At 39.2% G+C, this 19,114-nt stretch overlaps 1 protein-coding gene across 6 annotated transcripts in view; it reads right to left on the reverse strand.

The window, feature by feature from the left end:
* RAVER2 (ribonucleoprotein, PTB binding 2) overlaps positions 1-19,114 on the reverse strand; it is a 144,083-nt gene that overhangs the window by 95,956 nt on the left and 29,013 nt on the right. Inside the window, exon 1 of one of the 6 annotated variants that reach the window (XM_082453508.1) lies at positions 15,560-15,971. The exons of 1 other annotated variant lie outside the window; for it this stretch is intronic. In XM_082453508.1, the coding sequence (XP_082309634.1) occupies positions 15,560-15,808 (249 nt within the window). In that variant the 5' untranslated portion in view covers positions 15,809-15,971. Of the gene's footprint in view, positions 1-15,559; positions 15,975-19,114 lie in introns of those variants that run through there. 4 more of the 6 variants (XM_082453510.1, XM_082453507.1, XM_082453509.1 and 1 more) reach the window with 4 other exon arrangements.

Below are 19,114 nucleotides of genomic sequence, written 5' to 3' on the forward strand. Positions count from 1 at the left end.
GAATTTTTTTTCAATATTTTGGATACTAATTCCTTGTTGGGAAGCATATTAGATATGTATTCCCCTAGTAAGTGGTCTGTCATTTTATTTGTGGGTACTTTTGGTAAAGAGAAGTTTTTCATTTAATGAAGCCAAATATATCAGCTTTTCCCTTTAGAATTTCTGTTTTTTGTGCCTTAAGAAATCCTTTCCTGCCCAAGGTCATACAATAGTTTGTCTTCCAAAAGTTTTTAAATTTTTTCTTTCACTTATCAGTTTTTAGTCAGCTGGAGTTAGCCATATTATTCTAGCCATAATTTCCAGTACAATCTTGAATAGAAGTGATTCTGGTATTGCTCCTAATCTCAAAGGGAAATTTTTCAATATTTCACCATTGAACATGATTGCTTTTGGTTTCTCTAGATAATCTTTAAGTTTGAGGAATCTGTATTCTATTCCTGTTTGCTATGAGTTTTTATTATGAATGGGTGTTAAAAATGTTATCAAATGCTTTTTCTGCATCTACTGAGATGACTTAAGTCCCATCTTCATGCCAGTGATCTCCAAATTTTTATCTCCACCTCAAATTTCTCTCCCGGGCTCCACACCTATACAAGCTATTGCTTGCTCAGAACTGCATTTGAATGTTACACACCAGATAATACTGTTTTGGGCCCAACACAAGGCCCATCATATGATACATTTCGTGGTACTGGCTGAGTAAATGCAGTGTCAATTTTACTTGGCTAAATTTTTAACAGCTTTCAATGCAGCTGTTTTGCTGGAAAGTTCTTTTGAATACCTACTCTTTGCCAGGGGAACATTTCGACTTGGCGTTAAAAAAAAATCAGTAAACTTTCAGCTTTTTTATTAGCAGTATAATAATTTATTGAATGTTTACTTTATCTCAGGCCCTTTATTGAAATAACCTTGTTTAACCCTAACAAACCCATGATATGGATTTTAAAGTTGGATGTTATTATTGATTTTAAAGCCGAGGATACTGAGGCCTAGAGAAGGGACGTGTATAGACAGTTATGTAATGAATCTGGGATTCAAACCCAGGTTGACAGACCTCAGAGCAAACACAATGAATACTATATCTTAAGTATCATCAATACAAAAAATAAAACCTATGCACTATTCATTTCCATCGCATTCCTAACGCTTACTGCATCACGGACCTCCTAACCTTAGGACAGAGATCAGGGTAAGAACAAAGTTTGGGAGATAAAAGCAAAAACAACATAATTTTACTTTTTGACAGCTAGAAATCTGAGAGCATCACTCCCTTGTTTAAATATTTCGATGGACCCTCATTTCCCTTAAAACAAAATCCAAACTCCCTTAAATGTCTTACAATCATCTGGTCCTACTTAATGTGCTAGCCTTATATCGAATCACTACCCCTCTCAAACTCTACGCCTTAGCCACAGTGCCCTAACTCTTGGCCATGCTTTTTCTTTTCTTTAGGACTTGATATATCTTGCTACTACCGCTATGAATATTCCTCACGTCTCCCTTTCTCTCCCTTCCCCTAGTTAATTTCTCTCTCCCTGGTTTTCAGCTTAAATGAGTTTCTCTAAGAAGCCTTTCTGAATCTCTCAGGTGTGGAGTAGGTAGCTTTCTTTTGTGCTCCCATAGCATTTTTTACTTTTTCCATCGCAACACTTATAGCACCTATCATCCGTATTTTAACTGCTTATATATCTGTATCTTCATTGGATTGTAGGCTTATTAATAGCAAATAGCACGTATCTGGCCTTGTTCGTAAAAAAGTCTCCAACATTTGGCAAAAAGCAGACCTTGAATATTTGTTAAGTGCATGCATATTTGTTTCTACATATTATCTTTATCAACTCCAATACAGTATTTTTTCTAAGATTATTTTACAATCTGAACATAAACCAATATGTTTAAAGTGCTCAAAAAGAAAAAACAACTACTCTCTTTACACTAACCTAATACATAACTCACTTCTTCTTTAAAAGAAAATATTTACATACCTCAAATTAATGAATATTATATATCTGGCAGTAAGAGGTTCTCCTTGAGCAGTTCTTGCTTATAGATATCCCCAGGAGATAGATTTACATAACCATGTCTCCCAAAGAATAATCGTACAGAAATCACAATCTCCTTTTCTCTGACACAAATGTTTTTTCTTTCAAATATCACCCGGATGTAATACTGTATTCGTTTCCCATTGCTGTGCAACAAATTATCACAAATTAAATTGCTTAAAACAATCCCCATTTATTATCTCTCAGTTCTGTAGGTCAAAAGTTCCGGCAGGCTCAAATGCATTCTCTGCTTAGGGTCTCTCAAGGCCCAAAATCAAGGGCTTAGGCAGGCTGGGCTCTTATCTGGAGGCTCTAAGAAAGAATGCACTTCCACTCATTAAGGCAGTTAGCAGAATTCAGTTTCTTGCAACTGTAGAACTGAAGTCCCCATTTTCTCGCCGGCTGTCAGCTGGGGACCACACTCAGCATCTAGAGACTGCTCTAAAATCCTTGCATGTGGCCCCCCTGCATCTTCAGACCCAGCAACAGTGCATCAAATCCTTCTTGTGCTTCAGATCATCTGACTTCTCCCTCTGCTACTAGCTGGAGAAAACGCTCTGCTTTTAAAGGGCTAGTATGATGAGACATGGCTCACCGGGATAATCTCTCTTTTGATACCCCTAAGGCAACTGAGTAGTAACCTTAATTATATCTGCAAACATCCCCTTTTGTCATGTAATGTAACAATCACACATGTGATACCTTGTCACATTCACAGTTCCATGGATTAGAAATCTTGGGGGGCCATTTCTAAATTCTGCTTGCCACGACACCACTAATAATAGATATCACTTACTGTACCCTTACATATATTTTACACAAAATATCTTATGTCATACCTCAGGTTTCAGAGCTCAAGCAAGGTGAGGAGGACATCTGCCCAGAAGGAAAACCCAGCACAGAGAGTCAGAACTCAGGCAAGGTGAGGAAGCCTTCTGGCCAGTGGAACAGCCCAGTACAGAAGGATGGAGCTTATATTGGATGAGGTGGGTGTCTGCATGGGGGAGGGCACAGTCATCTGCAGTGGTGATGGGAGATTGATTACTTAAAGGAGGATTGTTCAAATAAGTAAATATATTAAGGACAATGAACACCGGGTTTCTCACTGTCAGGAAAAAAAAAAAAAGTAACAAACATGGAATGGGAGAAAACTAGAAAGAACTCTACGGAGTTAGACTGCAATTTGATATATCAGTGTGAACTCATTCCTTTCAATAGATGGACAGATATAGGTGTAAATATATGTGTGTACACACATACATACACTCATATATTCTCTAGCTCTGCCTACTAAGAGGAACTGACAGCAGTGATATCTCAATGGCAATGAGTACATCTAGCTCCCAGATCTTGGCTTCTTAATAGTATTTTCCCCTAAAAGAAACTAGGCTTTATAAAAGTCATCTAGGGCTGCCATAACAAAATATCATAGACAACAGAAACTTAATCTTCTCACAATTCTGGAAGTTAGAATTCCAAGATCAAGGTTCTAGTTGACTTGGTTTCTGCTGAGATCTCTCTTCCTGGCTTGCAGATGGCCACCTTCTCCCTATGCCCTCACATGGCCTTTCCTTGGTGCTTGCACACATTGGGGTTGGGCTGGGGGCGAGGCACACAGCGGAAAGAGAGCTCTCTGGTGTCTTTTCTTCAATGACAATAATCCTATCAGATCAGGGCCCCACCCTGATGACTTCCTTTAAATTTAATTACTTCCATAGAGACTCCAGCCACACTGGGGGTTAGGGCTTCAACATATGAATTTGGGGGAACACAAGCATTCAGTCTCTCATGAAATGGATGATTCAAGAGCTAAAGCACAGAAAGTAAAATATAAGCTGCAACAGCGTATTGTGTCAAAAGCAAAGGAAGTGCTCAGTGAATGACGGGGACATGTCAGAAGTACATAGGATCAGTAGACAAAATATAGAAGCAACCTAAGTGTCCATCAAAAGATGAATGGATAAAAAAGATGTGGTGTGTATATATATACAATGGAATATTAGCCATAAAAAATAATGAAATTTTGCCACTTGCAACAACATGGTTGGACCTGAAGGGTATTATGCTGAGTGACATAAGTCAGAGAAAGACCAATACTGTATGTTATCACTTACATGTGGAATCTAAAAAGTACAACAAAATATGAATATAACAAAACAGAAACAGACTCACTGATATAGAGAACAAACTAGAGATTACCAGTGGGGAGAGGGACAGGGTAAAGGGCACAATAGGGGTAGGGGATGAAGAGGTACAAAGTACTATGGAAAAAATATATAAGGATGTAACATATGACACAAGGAATATAGCCAATATTTTATAATAACTTTAAATGGAGTATAATCTATAAAAATATTGAATCACTATGTTGTACCCTTGAAACTAATATAACATTGTAAATCAACTATACTTTAATTTAAAAAAAAAAAAGGACCTTTCCCTTAAGTGTGTGCTAGAATTAGTGACTTGTTTCCGAAGAACAGTGAATGGGAAAAATAGTATCTTTACAGAGGAGTGATGTGGCAGACATCATCTTAAGGAAATGATCAAGGTTAACATCACCAGTGAAAGTCATATTGATGTCACATACCCCATGAAATGACATGATCAGATGTGGACTTTGCCTCTGTGGAATTCTTCCCAAAATTCCATAACCCTAATCTCCCATGAGAAAAACATCATACAAACCCGAGGGGTGTTCTAAAAAGTTTCTGACCAAACTATCAAGATCATGAAAAACAAGAAAAGACTAAGAAACTGGTTCAGAATGGAAATTAAGGAGATGAGATGTGGTAACTAAATGCAATGTGGTACCCTGGACTGGATCCTGAAACAGGAAAAGGACATTAGTGAAAAAAACAAATCAAATCCAAAGTCTACAGTTCAGTTAATAATAATGTACCAATGTTCATTTCTTAGTCTTGACTAGTGTACCTTGGCTACAAGATGTAACATTAGGGGAAACTGGGTAAAGAATATATAGGAACTCTATGTACTCTCTTTGTAACTTCTTTTGTAAATCTAAAATTATTCCAAAACAAAAAGTTTATTTAAAAAGAGGACGTAGGAGCCAGCTTAAAGAAGCTCCCACTGTCCAAACGTAAAACAATTAAAGCATCAAGGTAAGTAATGATAGTAATGGAGTATAAACCGTTGAACAACACAGGAAACTAAGAGTTTACTTTTGATATAAAATAATAAATCAATAAATTGAACGCTAGAAAGGGAATACAGGCAGACCTCAGAGACATTGTGGGTTTGGTTCAGGCCACTGCAATAAAATGAATATCAAAATAAACTGAGTCACACAAATTTTTTGGTTTCCCAGTGCATATGAAAGTTATGCTGATACTGTACTGTAGTATATTAAGTGTGCAGTAGCATTATGTCAAAAAAAAGTATATAACAATTAAAAAATACTTTATTGCTAAAAAATTGCTATCTGTCATCTGAGCTGTCAGCACATCATACTCTTTTTGCAATAGTAACAAAGATCACTGATCACAGATCACCATAACAAATATAATAATAATGAACAAGTTGGAAATATTGTGAGAATTACCAAAATGTGACACAGAGACATGAGGAGAGCAAATGCCGTTGGAAAAGTGGTGCCGACAGACTTGTTTGATGCAGGGTTGCCACAAACTTTCAATTTGTAAAAAATGCAATATCTGGGACAAGCAAAGAAAGAAAAGCACACTAAAATGAGGTATGCCTGTAGAATATTTATACAGTCTTAAAAGTATCTCCTCTGAAAAATCCTTATTAATTACAAAGGGAAAAACTTTGCTTATAGAAGCCTGGCAGATACCACTTTAATAAAAGTCAATCAGAGGGATCAAAGTTAACTTCAGCAGCAATGGGACAAATCTAAAACGTGCATCACCCTGTGATATTCCTGCCAAGGTTACGTAACTTGAGTCTAATTATGCAGAACTAATCTAATTATATAGAATGCCCAAATTGTAGGACACTCTATAAAGTAACTGGCCTGTAATCTTCAAAAGGGTCAAGGTTGGAAAAGACAAGTTATTCCAGACTGAAGACTAAAAAGACACAACAACTAAGTGCAATATATGATTCTGAACTGGATCCTTTCACTATAAAAGATATTAATGGGAAAACTGGCAAAACGTAAACGCGATCTGTAGATTTGATGGCAGTATTCTGAGTTTGATGGTAGTGATGTGTTTATGCTGGAGAAAGTCCGTATGTGTAGAAAATACACAGTAAAGTACTCAGGTTGATAGAGAGTAGGTCAGTGCTCACTCTCAAACAGGTCAGGGAAAAAAAGTTCTTTGTACTGTACTTACGACCTTTCTGTAAGTTTGTGATTATTTCAAAATTTAAAATTTCCCAGATTCACATGATCTTGTTTATTGCCATTACTTCTACTCTAGATCAGGATGCAAAAAACTAACAAGGTATAAACTCAGAGAGAAGGAGACTAATCTGAAGTCAAAAGCAAGCAGCTGAACTTGAGGGTAATAGAAGATCCAAAGTTCAGGAAATAAAGACAAGCTGGGAACTAGAAGCAGATAATCACTGTAGTGGGTTAAGGAAAGATATAAAAACTGATTAGCTGGGGCAAAGCGGATAGGGTGGGGCGGGCTGGAGCTGGGTGAAAGGGGATGGCAGGAAAAGAGGCAAAGAATATGCATGCAAATACGGGCTCAAACAAATGCAATGAATTCTAATGCTATCTTGGCATTCAGGTGGTAACAAAAGTTTAACAGAAACCTTCAAACTCACAAAGAAAATGTACAAGCATAAGGACAAAGGAAATCTAAAGATAATGAGAGTAAATAAGCACAAAATTAAGCGTCAAATGCCTAGAAAACAAGTTTAGAGACCCACAATAAGTTAGAGACTCAGAAATTGAACAAAAAAGGGAAACTTTTCATAGCAATAAATACTTATTGTGAATAGTCTTGATATGTTTTAAAGTGACATTCTTTATATCAACCTCACACGTTAAGTGAGAAATAGTACACTGTAATATCTTGGACTCTAAGAAAAAAAATTCTGTACATCCACTCTGTGTCAGGCACAATAGGTAAAGTGTTGGTAATACTGGGTGACCAGAGAACAATGAGCTTTTACATCAAACGTAAAGTGACACAGGTGACCTTCTTAGAAAGAAAATTAAGAAGTCTGATTTATTTTCTTGCCCAGAGAGAGGATCATCCCACATATGCATAAATGTGGCCCACAGAAGGTTCTGCTGAAAACTCTTCTCAAGAAGCAGCTTTGGACCTGTTCAAATGGTCCATACTCAGGTGAAGTCCCAAACACATAATCAAAATTACACTGGCGTGGAAAGGTGCTTCTCAGTTTAGGTCTAAAATCTCCCAGAGTGAGATCAGGGGTAAATTACAAGAGATCCACAACCCCTTGAAATTACATGCAAATTTCTGTGTGCCTATGAACATTAGAACTTTTCTGGAGAGAGGGTTTATAGCTTTCAACTTACATGCAATAGACAGTTGACTGATAGAATAATTATATGTGAATGGAGTTCACTGCCTAAAAAGCTAACACAGTCTTACAATGCAAAATCTGTTCATCTTACAAACTAATCCTGAAAGCCTGCCATGTGTCAGACACATTAACAGAAGTATAGCATTTTAGAACAAATAGGTGGGTCATCTCCTTCTGTTTTAAACTTCCCTTGGAACAATGTGTCAGGTTCTAGGTTAAACACTGGTGACACAAAGGTAAATATTACATAATCCCTGTCCTTTGAAACACAATATAGAGTGTACGCAGGGGAATTACAATCATAATACAGTGTGGGATAAGAATATAAACTTCGGAATAAAAAAGACATTAGCTTGTCTCCACTCTACTACTACTAAGCTGAATGACTTTGGGCAAATTGCTTGACATTAATTTTGCATCTGTGTTTCCCTACCAATAAAACGAGAATAAAAAATCTGATCTCACAGCCTTGAAAAAAGGATTAAATATAATGTAAATGAAGCTCAGTGCCTGGCAACAGTAGGCATCTAATAAACAAAGGTTATTATTGTTATTATAGAAATCCAGAGAAAAGAGAATTTGCTCTGGCTGAGGGATTACAAGGAGATCTCAACTAGACTACCATACTCGATTTGGGGCGCCACATTGTAAGAGATGCAATGACAAAATGATAGTGGTGTGCGTTCAGAGAAAAATAAACAAGATGGTGAGGAAACTCAGACTCATGTCCTAAATCTAGTGGTTTGAAGGAGGTGAAGTTATAAGTTAAAAAAGAGAATACTACAATTTCTCTATGCTACTAGAGGGGAGAAGTTGGATCAAGAAATCAAAATTTCAGGGAAATAAATTTTACATATTTAATATAAATAAGACATTTATAACAAAAGCTGTCTGAAGATGGAGTAGGATACCTTACAAAACAGTGATTTCTTTGAAACTAAAGGTGTTAAAAATGTGCTAGAAACCATGTGCTTAGGACTCTGTAAATTGTATTCATGTATTAAGCAAAAGGGTTGGATAAAATGTCTTCCACCATCCTTTTCAATAATAAGATTTCATGTTTTTTTAATTAAAATTCTGTATTATTTAGGAGAGTACTGGTTGGTAATAACATAAGACCCAACTTGAAATAAATGAAAAATAAAGGGAAGTTAGGGTCTTGCATAACTAAGAAATGCAAAGGTAGGTCAAGCTTCAGATATAGTTTGATCAGGGCTCTAGCTCAGCCTCTATTTTTCTTTTCTTTCTTTCTTCCTTCCTTCCTTCCTTCCTTCCTTCCTTCCTTCCTTCCTTCCTTCCTTCCTTCCTTTCTTCCTTCCTTCCTTTCTTTCTTTTCAGGTCAATCCTCCTTTGGATGTCTGCTCTGTCCTCAGAATGTCAGCTACAATCTGAGCAATGTGTCTCTGCATTCATATCCCATGGGAAGAAAGAATTACCTTAACAACCAAAGTCCTAAGCTTCTTTATTATACTAGGCTGAAATAATCACTATGGCCAAGGAAGGGACTACCATGTGCTGACTGGCTTACACCCAGGTTATTGCCCATCCTTTAACCAATTCCAATGGCAAAAGAGAAGAATTCTGTTTGTTGGTTTACGTCACGTTTACAGATAGGGACAGAAGGCAAACCCACTCAAACCATGCAGTCCCTAAATAATGGAGGGTAGGTCCCCAAAGGAAAATCTGGGCGCTACTAGGAAAGACAAGAGGAAGAACGGAGACTGAGTAGGCAACAGCATCAGGGTCTCAGCAAGAAACAGATGGCACACTCAAAGACTAAGCAATTGGAGAGAATTTTTTAAAGAGACTATCTACAAAAGTTTACAGAAAGCCCACGGTTAGCAACAGTCAGTCCCCTACAACCCCTCGGCCTAATAAGGCAAGGGGAATGATTACAACAACCCAGAGAGCTGAGTTGCATGCAGGGTTCCATTGGAAAGAAACTGTGACCTTTGAAAGAGGAAACAGCCAAGCCGCAGTAACCTCATAGAGATGGAGCTGGGTGAATAAATGCCCCAATCTCTCTCTCCTCTGCCCTTTGATCTCCCACCAGCGGCTCTGGCCAAATGCAATCAGAAACCAGAGAATAAGAGAGCACTGTTAGTGCTTTTCACAGTACAGTCAGCCTCCGAGGACATAAAGCAGGTAAGAAGGGTGGAGAAAGGTCTGGAGGAACAAATGGAAGATATTCAGTATAGCAACCAAAGACAATCCTCTGCAGATAATCGTGAGCCAAAACAGCTAATACAGACAAGTGTTCTAGGTGGTCTGATGTCCCCACTTCTCACTCAGTACCCCTCAGTGCACACTATCACCTTAGACTGAGGCGACTGCCTCTTAGGCAAACAAAGTAAAAACAGAGCCAGGGTTTCTAATAAGCAATTATAGATATTTAAATTTATAGGTGATTTTGTTTTCTTTATTTATGTTTTAACATTCGTTCATTAGCCTGTTTCAGCTGGGCTAAGCAGAGCTAAGCATAAAGCTTTTTAAGCCCACAGATGGGAGATGAGCCCTGGAGACACTAAGGGCCACTGGCTATAAGGTAGGGAGACGTCTTTGGACTGCTTAACACTCAGCATTGTGATGCAAACCACAAAATACTCCTCTTCTCAAATGTGTTTTCAGAGCAAGAACAAGCATTGCTGAAACACTTTTTTAAGAATTTCTGCCAAGACTAGAAATTCACCGAGCCAGTGGTGTCCCAGAAATGTAGAAATATATTCCTTTAGCAGCTTTCAGTGCTCTTGTTACACTGGGAATAGGATAATAAAATACACAGAAAAGACATAGAACCCGTAAGTCAATTCTGATTAACTACACTAAAAAAGAAAACATAATAGATAACTTTTAAGTAGTACAAACTACTACACTAAGAAAAGTAACTTTTGGAAGTAAGCAAAATGACATTCTCAATAAGAAAAAGAATGATTTCATAACGCAAAGACATCCCAGTACTGTCAGTTTAAAAAGAGGCAATAATTACTGAATATACTGTTAGAGAAAACACATCATGTATATTTTTAAATCCCACAGTTAAAGAACACAAAGCATGTGAGAAAATTCTATTGGTTTTTGAATAACATAAAAGAAAAATGGGAATAAAGATTTTAAAAAGAAAATCAACCAGAGTTTCCTACATTTGCTGGTTTGTTATTCTAAAAAGTGCTATGCTGTCAAATGGGCCTCTATGAATTAACCATCAAGCTTCTCAACTAACTACCCTAATAGAGTACTTCGAAATGAAAGTTAATAATACCCAAAGTGAGACAATAGAATGTTTCTTCTATTTAGCCCTAAGCACTTCACATTTTCTTCTAATGACACAATAAAATCTCTTTCAGATTTTAAAATAAATACAACAAAAACAAAATACAGGTACATGCATACGATATGTAAGAAAACAACTGAGTGAACTCAAACAATATAGTAAATAAATGCCACTATTTCTCCATTTTGAAACCCCAGTAACAATGCTACTGAAACAGAATCAGGTTAACCATAAAATATAAACAATTTATAGAAATACAATTAAAAACCACATATTAGTGCATTACCTTAACTAATCAAAATTCTAAAGTCAGAGTTGCAAAAGACTATTCACACATATAGACACACACATATACATAATGGCTACACTGAATAAGAACCAGTGTTCACAGCATTGTTATTATTCACTATAAATAATTCTAATAATTATTATAAATATTATTCATGATAAATTAATCACTATAATAACATTCCAAAACACTGACAAAGACATAAATACCAAATCACAGTGGCACGAAGTACTCAGGGATGGAGGTAGCTTTAAAAAATTAGAGTAGAATCCAATGTAGAACCAATAAAAAATGAGACTAGAAATGTAGGCAGGGGCCAAGTCACAAAAAGCCTAGAGTCTTAGAATTCTATTCTAGCATGTCATGCTTCTCAAGTGAGGTCTGAGTACTCCACGGTAATACAGGAGTATGGAAAATCACAGGATAATTGTGGTGCATCTTCCGTAAGTGTCAAGTTTATGTAAAAAATTTGGAGGGAAGTTAAATGAGTTTGCCACTGTTTTTATATTAAATCCAGTTTTCCTAGAACATAAAATTAATGTGAATTTTCAGACAGAACATGAAGCTTCAAAGCAATTTCACTCTTGCCATAGGCTAATTCAGGTTCACTATTCCTTACAATTTGAGAAGAGACAAATGAGGGAGAATTTGAGGGAAAGTTTGAGAAGCAGTGCTGGGAATGTGGAGCCAAAGATTTTTGTTGTTGTTGTTTTGTCTTGTTTTGAATAGGGGAGTGATATCAGATTTGTGCTTTGGGAAGCTCTCTCAAGGAAACAGTAAGCAGGATGGGCTAAAAAATAAGAGACAGCACGATAATGAGGGTAAGTGACAAGCAGAAAGGTTGTAACTGTGCAAGAGATGAAAAGGATATGAACCAGAGTTGAAGCTATGAGAACACAGAGGGCTGGGAGGATTCCGGAAAGCATACGATGATCACCTGACAGCGCCTGACTGACGGCACAGTAACTATTCTTTTGAGAACTTATTAGTATAAAGGCGTTCATTTTTTTAGAGTTAGTATTTCTACTACTGTAAGGTATTTGACATTTGAACCTTTAAAAGCTCCCACTTAAAAATAATACCTTCATGAGAGAGTGGCATGGACATATATACACCACCAAATGTAAAATAGATAGCTGGTGGGAAGCAGCCGCATAACACAGGGAGATCAGCTCGGTGCTTTGTGACCACCTAGAGGGGTGGGATAGGGAGGGTGGGAGGGAGACACAAGAGGGAGGAGATATGGGATATATGTATATGTATAGCTGATTCACTTTGTTATACAGCAGAAACTAACACACCACTGTAAAGCAATTCTACTCCAATAAAGATGTTAAAAAAATAATAATAATACCTTTCGTGTGCCTTCTAATCATAGGAAGTGTAAAGTTGTGGGATGCTATTTGGTATATGCTGTTATACCAAAAATTAAACAAAATATGAGTAAGACTTATGAAAACTATGTTTAATAAAGAAAATACCCATGTTTTAAAAATGTTAAGAAAAAATTATTGGGCTCCTAATGATCAATCACCAACATAGCTTTTCTAGAAACATAACTATACAGTTTGAGAACCAGAGTTAGGAATGACTTTGATCCTTAATGTGATATTCCAGAATAAATGAATGAACACACACTCTTCTAGAAAAGAACAAGAACTTGGGTATTTAAAATATCTGATTACTTAGAAACTGAACAAAAAGTAGTAACTTTTTTTTTTTTTTTTTTTACCATGTTAGTCATTTCATAAGAAGGAAATAGGAGTTTATCCAGCTGATACTGGCTAAAAGATACAAAATAAGATTAAACTTAATTCTTCACTAGTAAGTTGACAGTAAAATGCAGCCACTAGGTAAAAACAGAATTATAACTGTTAAGGTAAATAAAAGATAAAACAAACAAAAAATCCTAGCAGAACATACTCAAGAAAATATTACAACTTGAGAAGTAGATCAAGTAAATGTTAATTTTATTGGACTAATAAAAATAGCAACTCTTAGTTTAAATAACCTGAAGAAAAGAGTGTCTTTTAATTGCTTTTAGAAATTAGCATGCTTCGGTCTATTCTACTTATTTGTGTAACACAGACCATTGATATTTATAATATGATTGTGATCAGAAAACTTAGGAAAGGTACAAGCACTGAAGACAACAGAAAAAAGAAAAACACTACTCAAACAAATGTTATCTGTAATCAAACACTGATCTGTTTAAATTTTAAAACTACATTATCAGAAATACTTAAAATAATATTTTGTTATGGAAATCATCATGGAAAGGTACAAGCACTGAAGACAACAGAAAAAAGAAAAACACTACTCAAACAAATGTTATCTGTAATCAAACACTGATCTGTTTAAATTTTAAAACTACATTATCAGAAATATTTAAAATAATATTTTGTTATGGAAATCATCATAGAAAAAAACAAAGGCTAGGACAAGTCTGGAAACTAGTCTCTAGGTCCTAACAACTTTTATTTATTTATTTTTTGCTTATAGATGAAACTCTTCAGCTCTCAAAAAGCATGGCATAAAAATTTAAGATACTCTACTTGGCAGTAAAAGACTCATCTAGACATACAGATCTTAAACCAATTTTATTTGATAGTTTATGCTTGCTACCTTACAGAAAAATCCTAAAATTTAGGCGAAACATAAATTCATAACAGAGAAAGAAATCTCAAAAATACAAATCAGTGTAATTCTCATAAAACCTCTCTCCATCACTAACAACAGGTAATTAACTGTTCCTTTTATTAGACTCTTTAATATATTTTTTCAAGTCTCTTGAGAAGGGAGATGAGAAAGATACCAACACCAAAGGAAGAACAGACAGAACTATCTAAAATTTTTCGTCCAAATATTTTGAAAATTAATGCAAAGAAATGTGATAACAAAAATAGTTGACATTCTACAAAGTAAATTAGGACACTTCTCCACCTCTCTTCCAGATGATCTACACACATAGTTGCTATTTCTTCAATTTTTTTTTAAATTCCATCTGCCTTTTCCAAGCCTCCCTCTTTCTGTGCTCACTTGCTGTCCTATACTTGCGTGGGCACGGGAAAGTTGCTTCTATGAAATCAGTCCATTGCAGGTGTCCTTATAGCATTACAAAACATCACCTGCCTGAGGGGAAGTGGACAACCATGGAAAGAGTTGAAAGAGGGATGAGATGTACAAACACTGACAGAGAGTTTTTTACATTGCTTTTGAAACAAAATGGCCCTTCATGCATAAGGGTTATAAGGTTACATGCTCACATTTATTGTGAGGGACTATGTAAGGTCTAATTACATAGTAATGAGGCATTGGTCTCAATATTTAACGGATCTAATGGAAGAACCGCTGCAATTATCAACAGGCAGCTCCCCTGCAATTCCATGCATCCCACTACAGGAGGAACTACACGAAGTGCCCCAAAACTGCAACCACCAGGACAGACCACCCTCCCCATCCCCACAAAATATAGAAATTCCAATTAAATGTGAAAGATACGTGAACATCTAAACAAGAAACCCTTAATAGTCAAAGAAATTCGATTTTTTTTTTTTGGTAAAATACATACGCACAGGAAAAGATAATACTCCACGTTAACAATGGTTAAGTATCAAAACTACAGGTGATTTCTATTCCTCCCTTTGCGCTTCTTTGTGTTTTCTAGCTTTCCTACAATGAGCACGTAACTTTGGTAATCGAGGAGGAAAAAAAAAAAAAAAAGTCAAATAGATGCAGAGCTTAAAGCAAGAGTTAATCTGGATCAAAGACACAGAGTAGCCTATCTTTAAGCCTCCTCGGAGTCACTGAGGAACAAATCCTCCAGTACTCGGCAGGGAGAAGACGGCTGCAAGGCTCCCCAAACCGCAGCGATAACCTCTCTATTCCAGGGTCTTAGCAAACTGAGGGGACAGCGTTGTTTCATACAAACTTGGTCAAGTGCTCCTGCAACAGCAAAACTCACTCCCAGCTCTCCCATGACCCCGCCCCCCAGGGCACACCCAAGTCGCGAGGACCCCGGCGGGACCCTGCGCCAGTCTCAGGGCGCTCCCGAAGACTTGTCCCCCACCCCCAAGCTGTGCTCCGCAGCTCACCTCCGCTCTCCTTCACTTACTTCCCCGACCCCTTCCCCCAGTACACCACCCTGGGCCATCAGGGGAAGGAAGGAACCAGCCGGACTTAGAGACAGCGCTCCAGATTCCCGTGACCTTGGACAAGCCCATTCGCCTCTCCGAGCCTCAGTTTCCTAATGTGCCTCCTTCGCGGGGTGACCGCGGACTCACAAACCCGGGGGGCTCTGCAAAAGCCAAGGACCGTTCTCGTAACTCTGCACGACCCCCTCCCCCGGACCGCCCCCAGGCGCCGGGCACCAGCCTGGACAGCGGGGTGGGGTGGGGGGGCGTGGGCAGCTTCTCTCTAAAGCTCCTGCCCCGTAGCCCCCGGGACGCGTCGCCTCGCAGCCCGTCCCCACACCTGGCAGTTGCTGTCCTGGGGCAGGTTTTTCACCAGGATCTTCCTGCGGTTGCTCAGCTCCCGGCGCATCCGCTGCAGCCGCGCGGCGACCTCCTCCGGGTGCAGCGCGGCGGGCGCCGGGCCCCGGGCGTCTTTGCGCGCCTCGGCGGAGGGGTCCGGCCCGCGCGGCCCCGACCCCGGCTCGGGCCCCGCCACGCCGCCCAGGCCCGCGCCCCCCTCGCCGCCGGCTCCCGCCGCCGCCGCCGCCATCTTCCCGGGCGCCCCGCGGCTGCGGGCTCCTCGGAGGCTCGAGGGGAAGGGAGAGAGAGAGCCGGAGGAGGCCCGGGCGGGGGCGAGGCGGGCCGAGGCCGCGGAGCGGGTGGGGGGAGGGGGAGGGAGGCGGCGCCGCAGCCAGCAGCCGGCGGGCGGGAAGAGGAAACCTGAGCGCTGAGGAGGAGCCCAGAACCACCTCGCGGGAACCTCCCCCTCGGGCCCCCGGGCCCCGCGCACCGGCGAGCCCGCCCCGCCCGCGGGGGCCTCGGCGCCGCCACCCGGACACCTGTGCCGGCGCGGGCGGGCGGGCGAGCTCCCCTCCCTGCAAGGCCCTAGCGAAAGCCCAGGTTTGGGCTCTGGGGATGCGGCCCTTTGGCACCGGCTTCCCCGGGGGCACTCGGGCCCCAGGCGTCGGTCCCCGCGCGGCCTCCCCACGTGACACCGCAGCTGTCCCCGAGCTCCCCTCGAAACTCCCGCGCTGGGGCGGCTCCGGGGCTGCAGACGCGAATTCAGCCTCCCCAAACCCGGGGAGGCCCCTGCCCGCTCCGATTGGTGACCCTTCTTCTCTGCTCAAGATGTGCTCGTCTGGCAGAGAAGTTTGAGTTTGCCATGAAAAATAAAATTTGAGGTTTTCTAGGGAGTACAAAAAGGCAAGAATTCTGGAGGCAATTTTATATATTTGAAAAAACCTGATCGCAAAGTATTTTCCTAGCTGTGTCTACGAGAAAGCCTGTGCCCTTGACCCGTCCCTCCGTTTCTTTTGTACGTTTCCTAAAATGTAAAACCTTGATGCTTGCATATGCAGCATATAAAGGGGTGCCGAAACAAAGACTAAAATGGAAGAGGAACTGTGGCAGAGGGTTGGCGAAAACGCTACTTGGAACATTATTTTAATTGAAACTTGGAGGGAGAGTTACACTGTAGAGTTAAGTCACAGTGATGTTATCAGATCAAACAATTGGGCAGCCTTTGACTGGCACCAGCCCAAATGACTATGAGTAAAGAGGAACATGCATCTTAAGTGTGTAGCATGCAAATACACTCTCCAAAAAAAAAAAAAAAAAGCCTGTTTAACATGTTATTCCGTTGGGGGAAAATATTTTCAGTAAATGTCACCAAAAAGTAAAAACAAAAAAGATTTTTAAAAAACATACTATGTATTCAGTACCTACCTTGTGCCCCCATGTACTTCTAAGTACTTTACAAATGTTCCATTTACTCTTCACAGTAATTCAATTAGGTAGTTTTTATTTTCTTCACTTTACAAGTGAAGAAATAGAGGCAGGTTGCTTAATTCTAAAGCCCAACGCTCTTCATAACGTAAAAAGACTCATCTGTCATCTCCATCACAAAATAATGACTGCTGATATTCCTGCATTTATTCTCTGCCAACAGATACTTGTATGATTAAAATGATTCTGCACTGCACCCATGTTCATAGGAGCACTATTGTCAATAGCCAAAGGGTAGAAACCACCTGAAAAGTCCGTCTACCAATGAATAAACTATAGTATACGCATACAATGGAATATTGTTCAGCTATATAAAAAAAAAAATCAAGTACTGATACGAGGTGGATAAATCTCCAAAACATTATGCTAAATGAAAGAAATCAGACACAAAAGGTCACGTGTTACATGATTCCATTTACATGAAATATTCCCAAATAAGTAAATCCATAGAGACAGAACATAGGCTGGTAGTTACCAGGGATTGGGGGAGGGGGGAGATGGGAAGCAACTGCTTAATGGATACAGGTTTCGTTTTGGGGTGATGAAAATGTTTTGGAATTGGACAGAGGTGGCAGTTGCCCAATATTGTGAAAGTACTAAGTAGACACTGAATAGTTCAGTGTAAAATGGTTAATTATGTCATATGAGTTTCATCTCATAGAAAAATGTAAATGATATTCTACAGTGCACAGCTTTATTACTTGCTTTTGACAGCATATTTTCAGAGCCTCTTTCTATGCCAAGATAATTGAACATCATTATTTTTCATGGCTGCATAATATTCTATTGTAATAATTACTGTAATTTACATAACTAATTGCCTAGTATTAGACATCTTTATTGTACACCACACTGAGATTAATATCCTTGTGTCCATATTTGCATATTTGTAATTCTTCCATAGAGTAAAGAACTAGAAGCAAAATGTCTTCACAAGAAAAAGTATATATGAAGATCTTTGATGTGTATTTCCAAACTACCTTCCTCAGTTTTCCCCATCACAAACATTGCTTGTTTCCCTGCTTGCATCTATGATAATTTGATATCAAAATAATATCTTTAACAAAAAAATTTTTTTTTTTTTTTGGCTGCGTTGGGTCTCTGTTGCTGTGCACAGACTTCTCATTGCGGTGGCTTCTCTTGTTGAGGAGCACAGGCTCTAGGCTCAAGGGCTCTAGGCTCTAGTCGTGGCACGCAGGCTCAGTAGTTGTGGCTCATGGGCTTAGTTGCTCCACGGCGTGTGGGATCTTCCTAGAGCAGGGATTGAACCCGTATCCCCTGCATTGGGAGGTGGATTCTCAACCACTGCGCCACCAGGGAAGTCCCAAAGTAATGTCTTATTTTGGTTTTAAATTTTGTTCCTTGTGGGACCTTAGTTCCCCCACCAGGGATTGTTGAACCCAGTCCCTTGGCAGTGAGAGTGCAGAGTCCTAACCACTGGATGGCCAGGGAATTCCTACATTTTATTCCTTTGATTAAAAGTTATGAGTTGTAAGCTCCAATCAAGCGCTGTTCTGTAGAGCTGAGAGACTTTAGAAGTATATTCTTTAAAGTGGGCAAGAAGCATGAATAGGCTTAGCATATGCTCTGACCTTGACTCAGTCATTAAGTCTGAGAACATATATTTATCTAAATGAGTACCGTTTTCTTGACAAACGTTTTTAAATGTCTCTTGTGTGCTGGACAATATATATAAAGGCACTAAGAATACAGCAATAATAAAATCAAGTTTCTGTATGATAGGGGCTCAGTCTTGTTGGGGAAAAATTATACAAGAATTATAATTAAATGTGATAAATATGCAAACAAACATCAGGAGCAGCCCTGGAAAACAGTGATCTGGGTCTAATTTTAGTGATTTTGCTTTTGCTGAAAATATTTCTCAAATTGCTTTTTTGGTATTGACTTCAGAAGTTATGGCAAATTCTTCCGCATAGTTTCTGTGGTAATGAATGTTCACCTCTTAGAGATGGGTTTGATTTTTTGAACTACTTAAAAGTTATTTGAAGCCAAGTCTGGTGAATGAATCAGGTGTTGATGATGCTCTTGGGATTATAATTATGTAACTTTT

The sequence above is a fragment of the Balaenoptera physalus genome (assembly GCF_965194825.1).
Source record: "Balaenoptera physalus genome assembly, chromosome: 1".
Classification (NCBI taxonomy): Eukaryota; Metazoa; Chordata; class Mammalia; order Artiodactyla; family Balaenopteridae; genus Balaenoptera; species Balaenoptera physalus.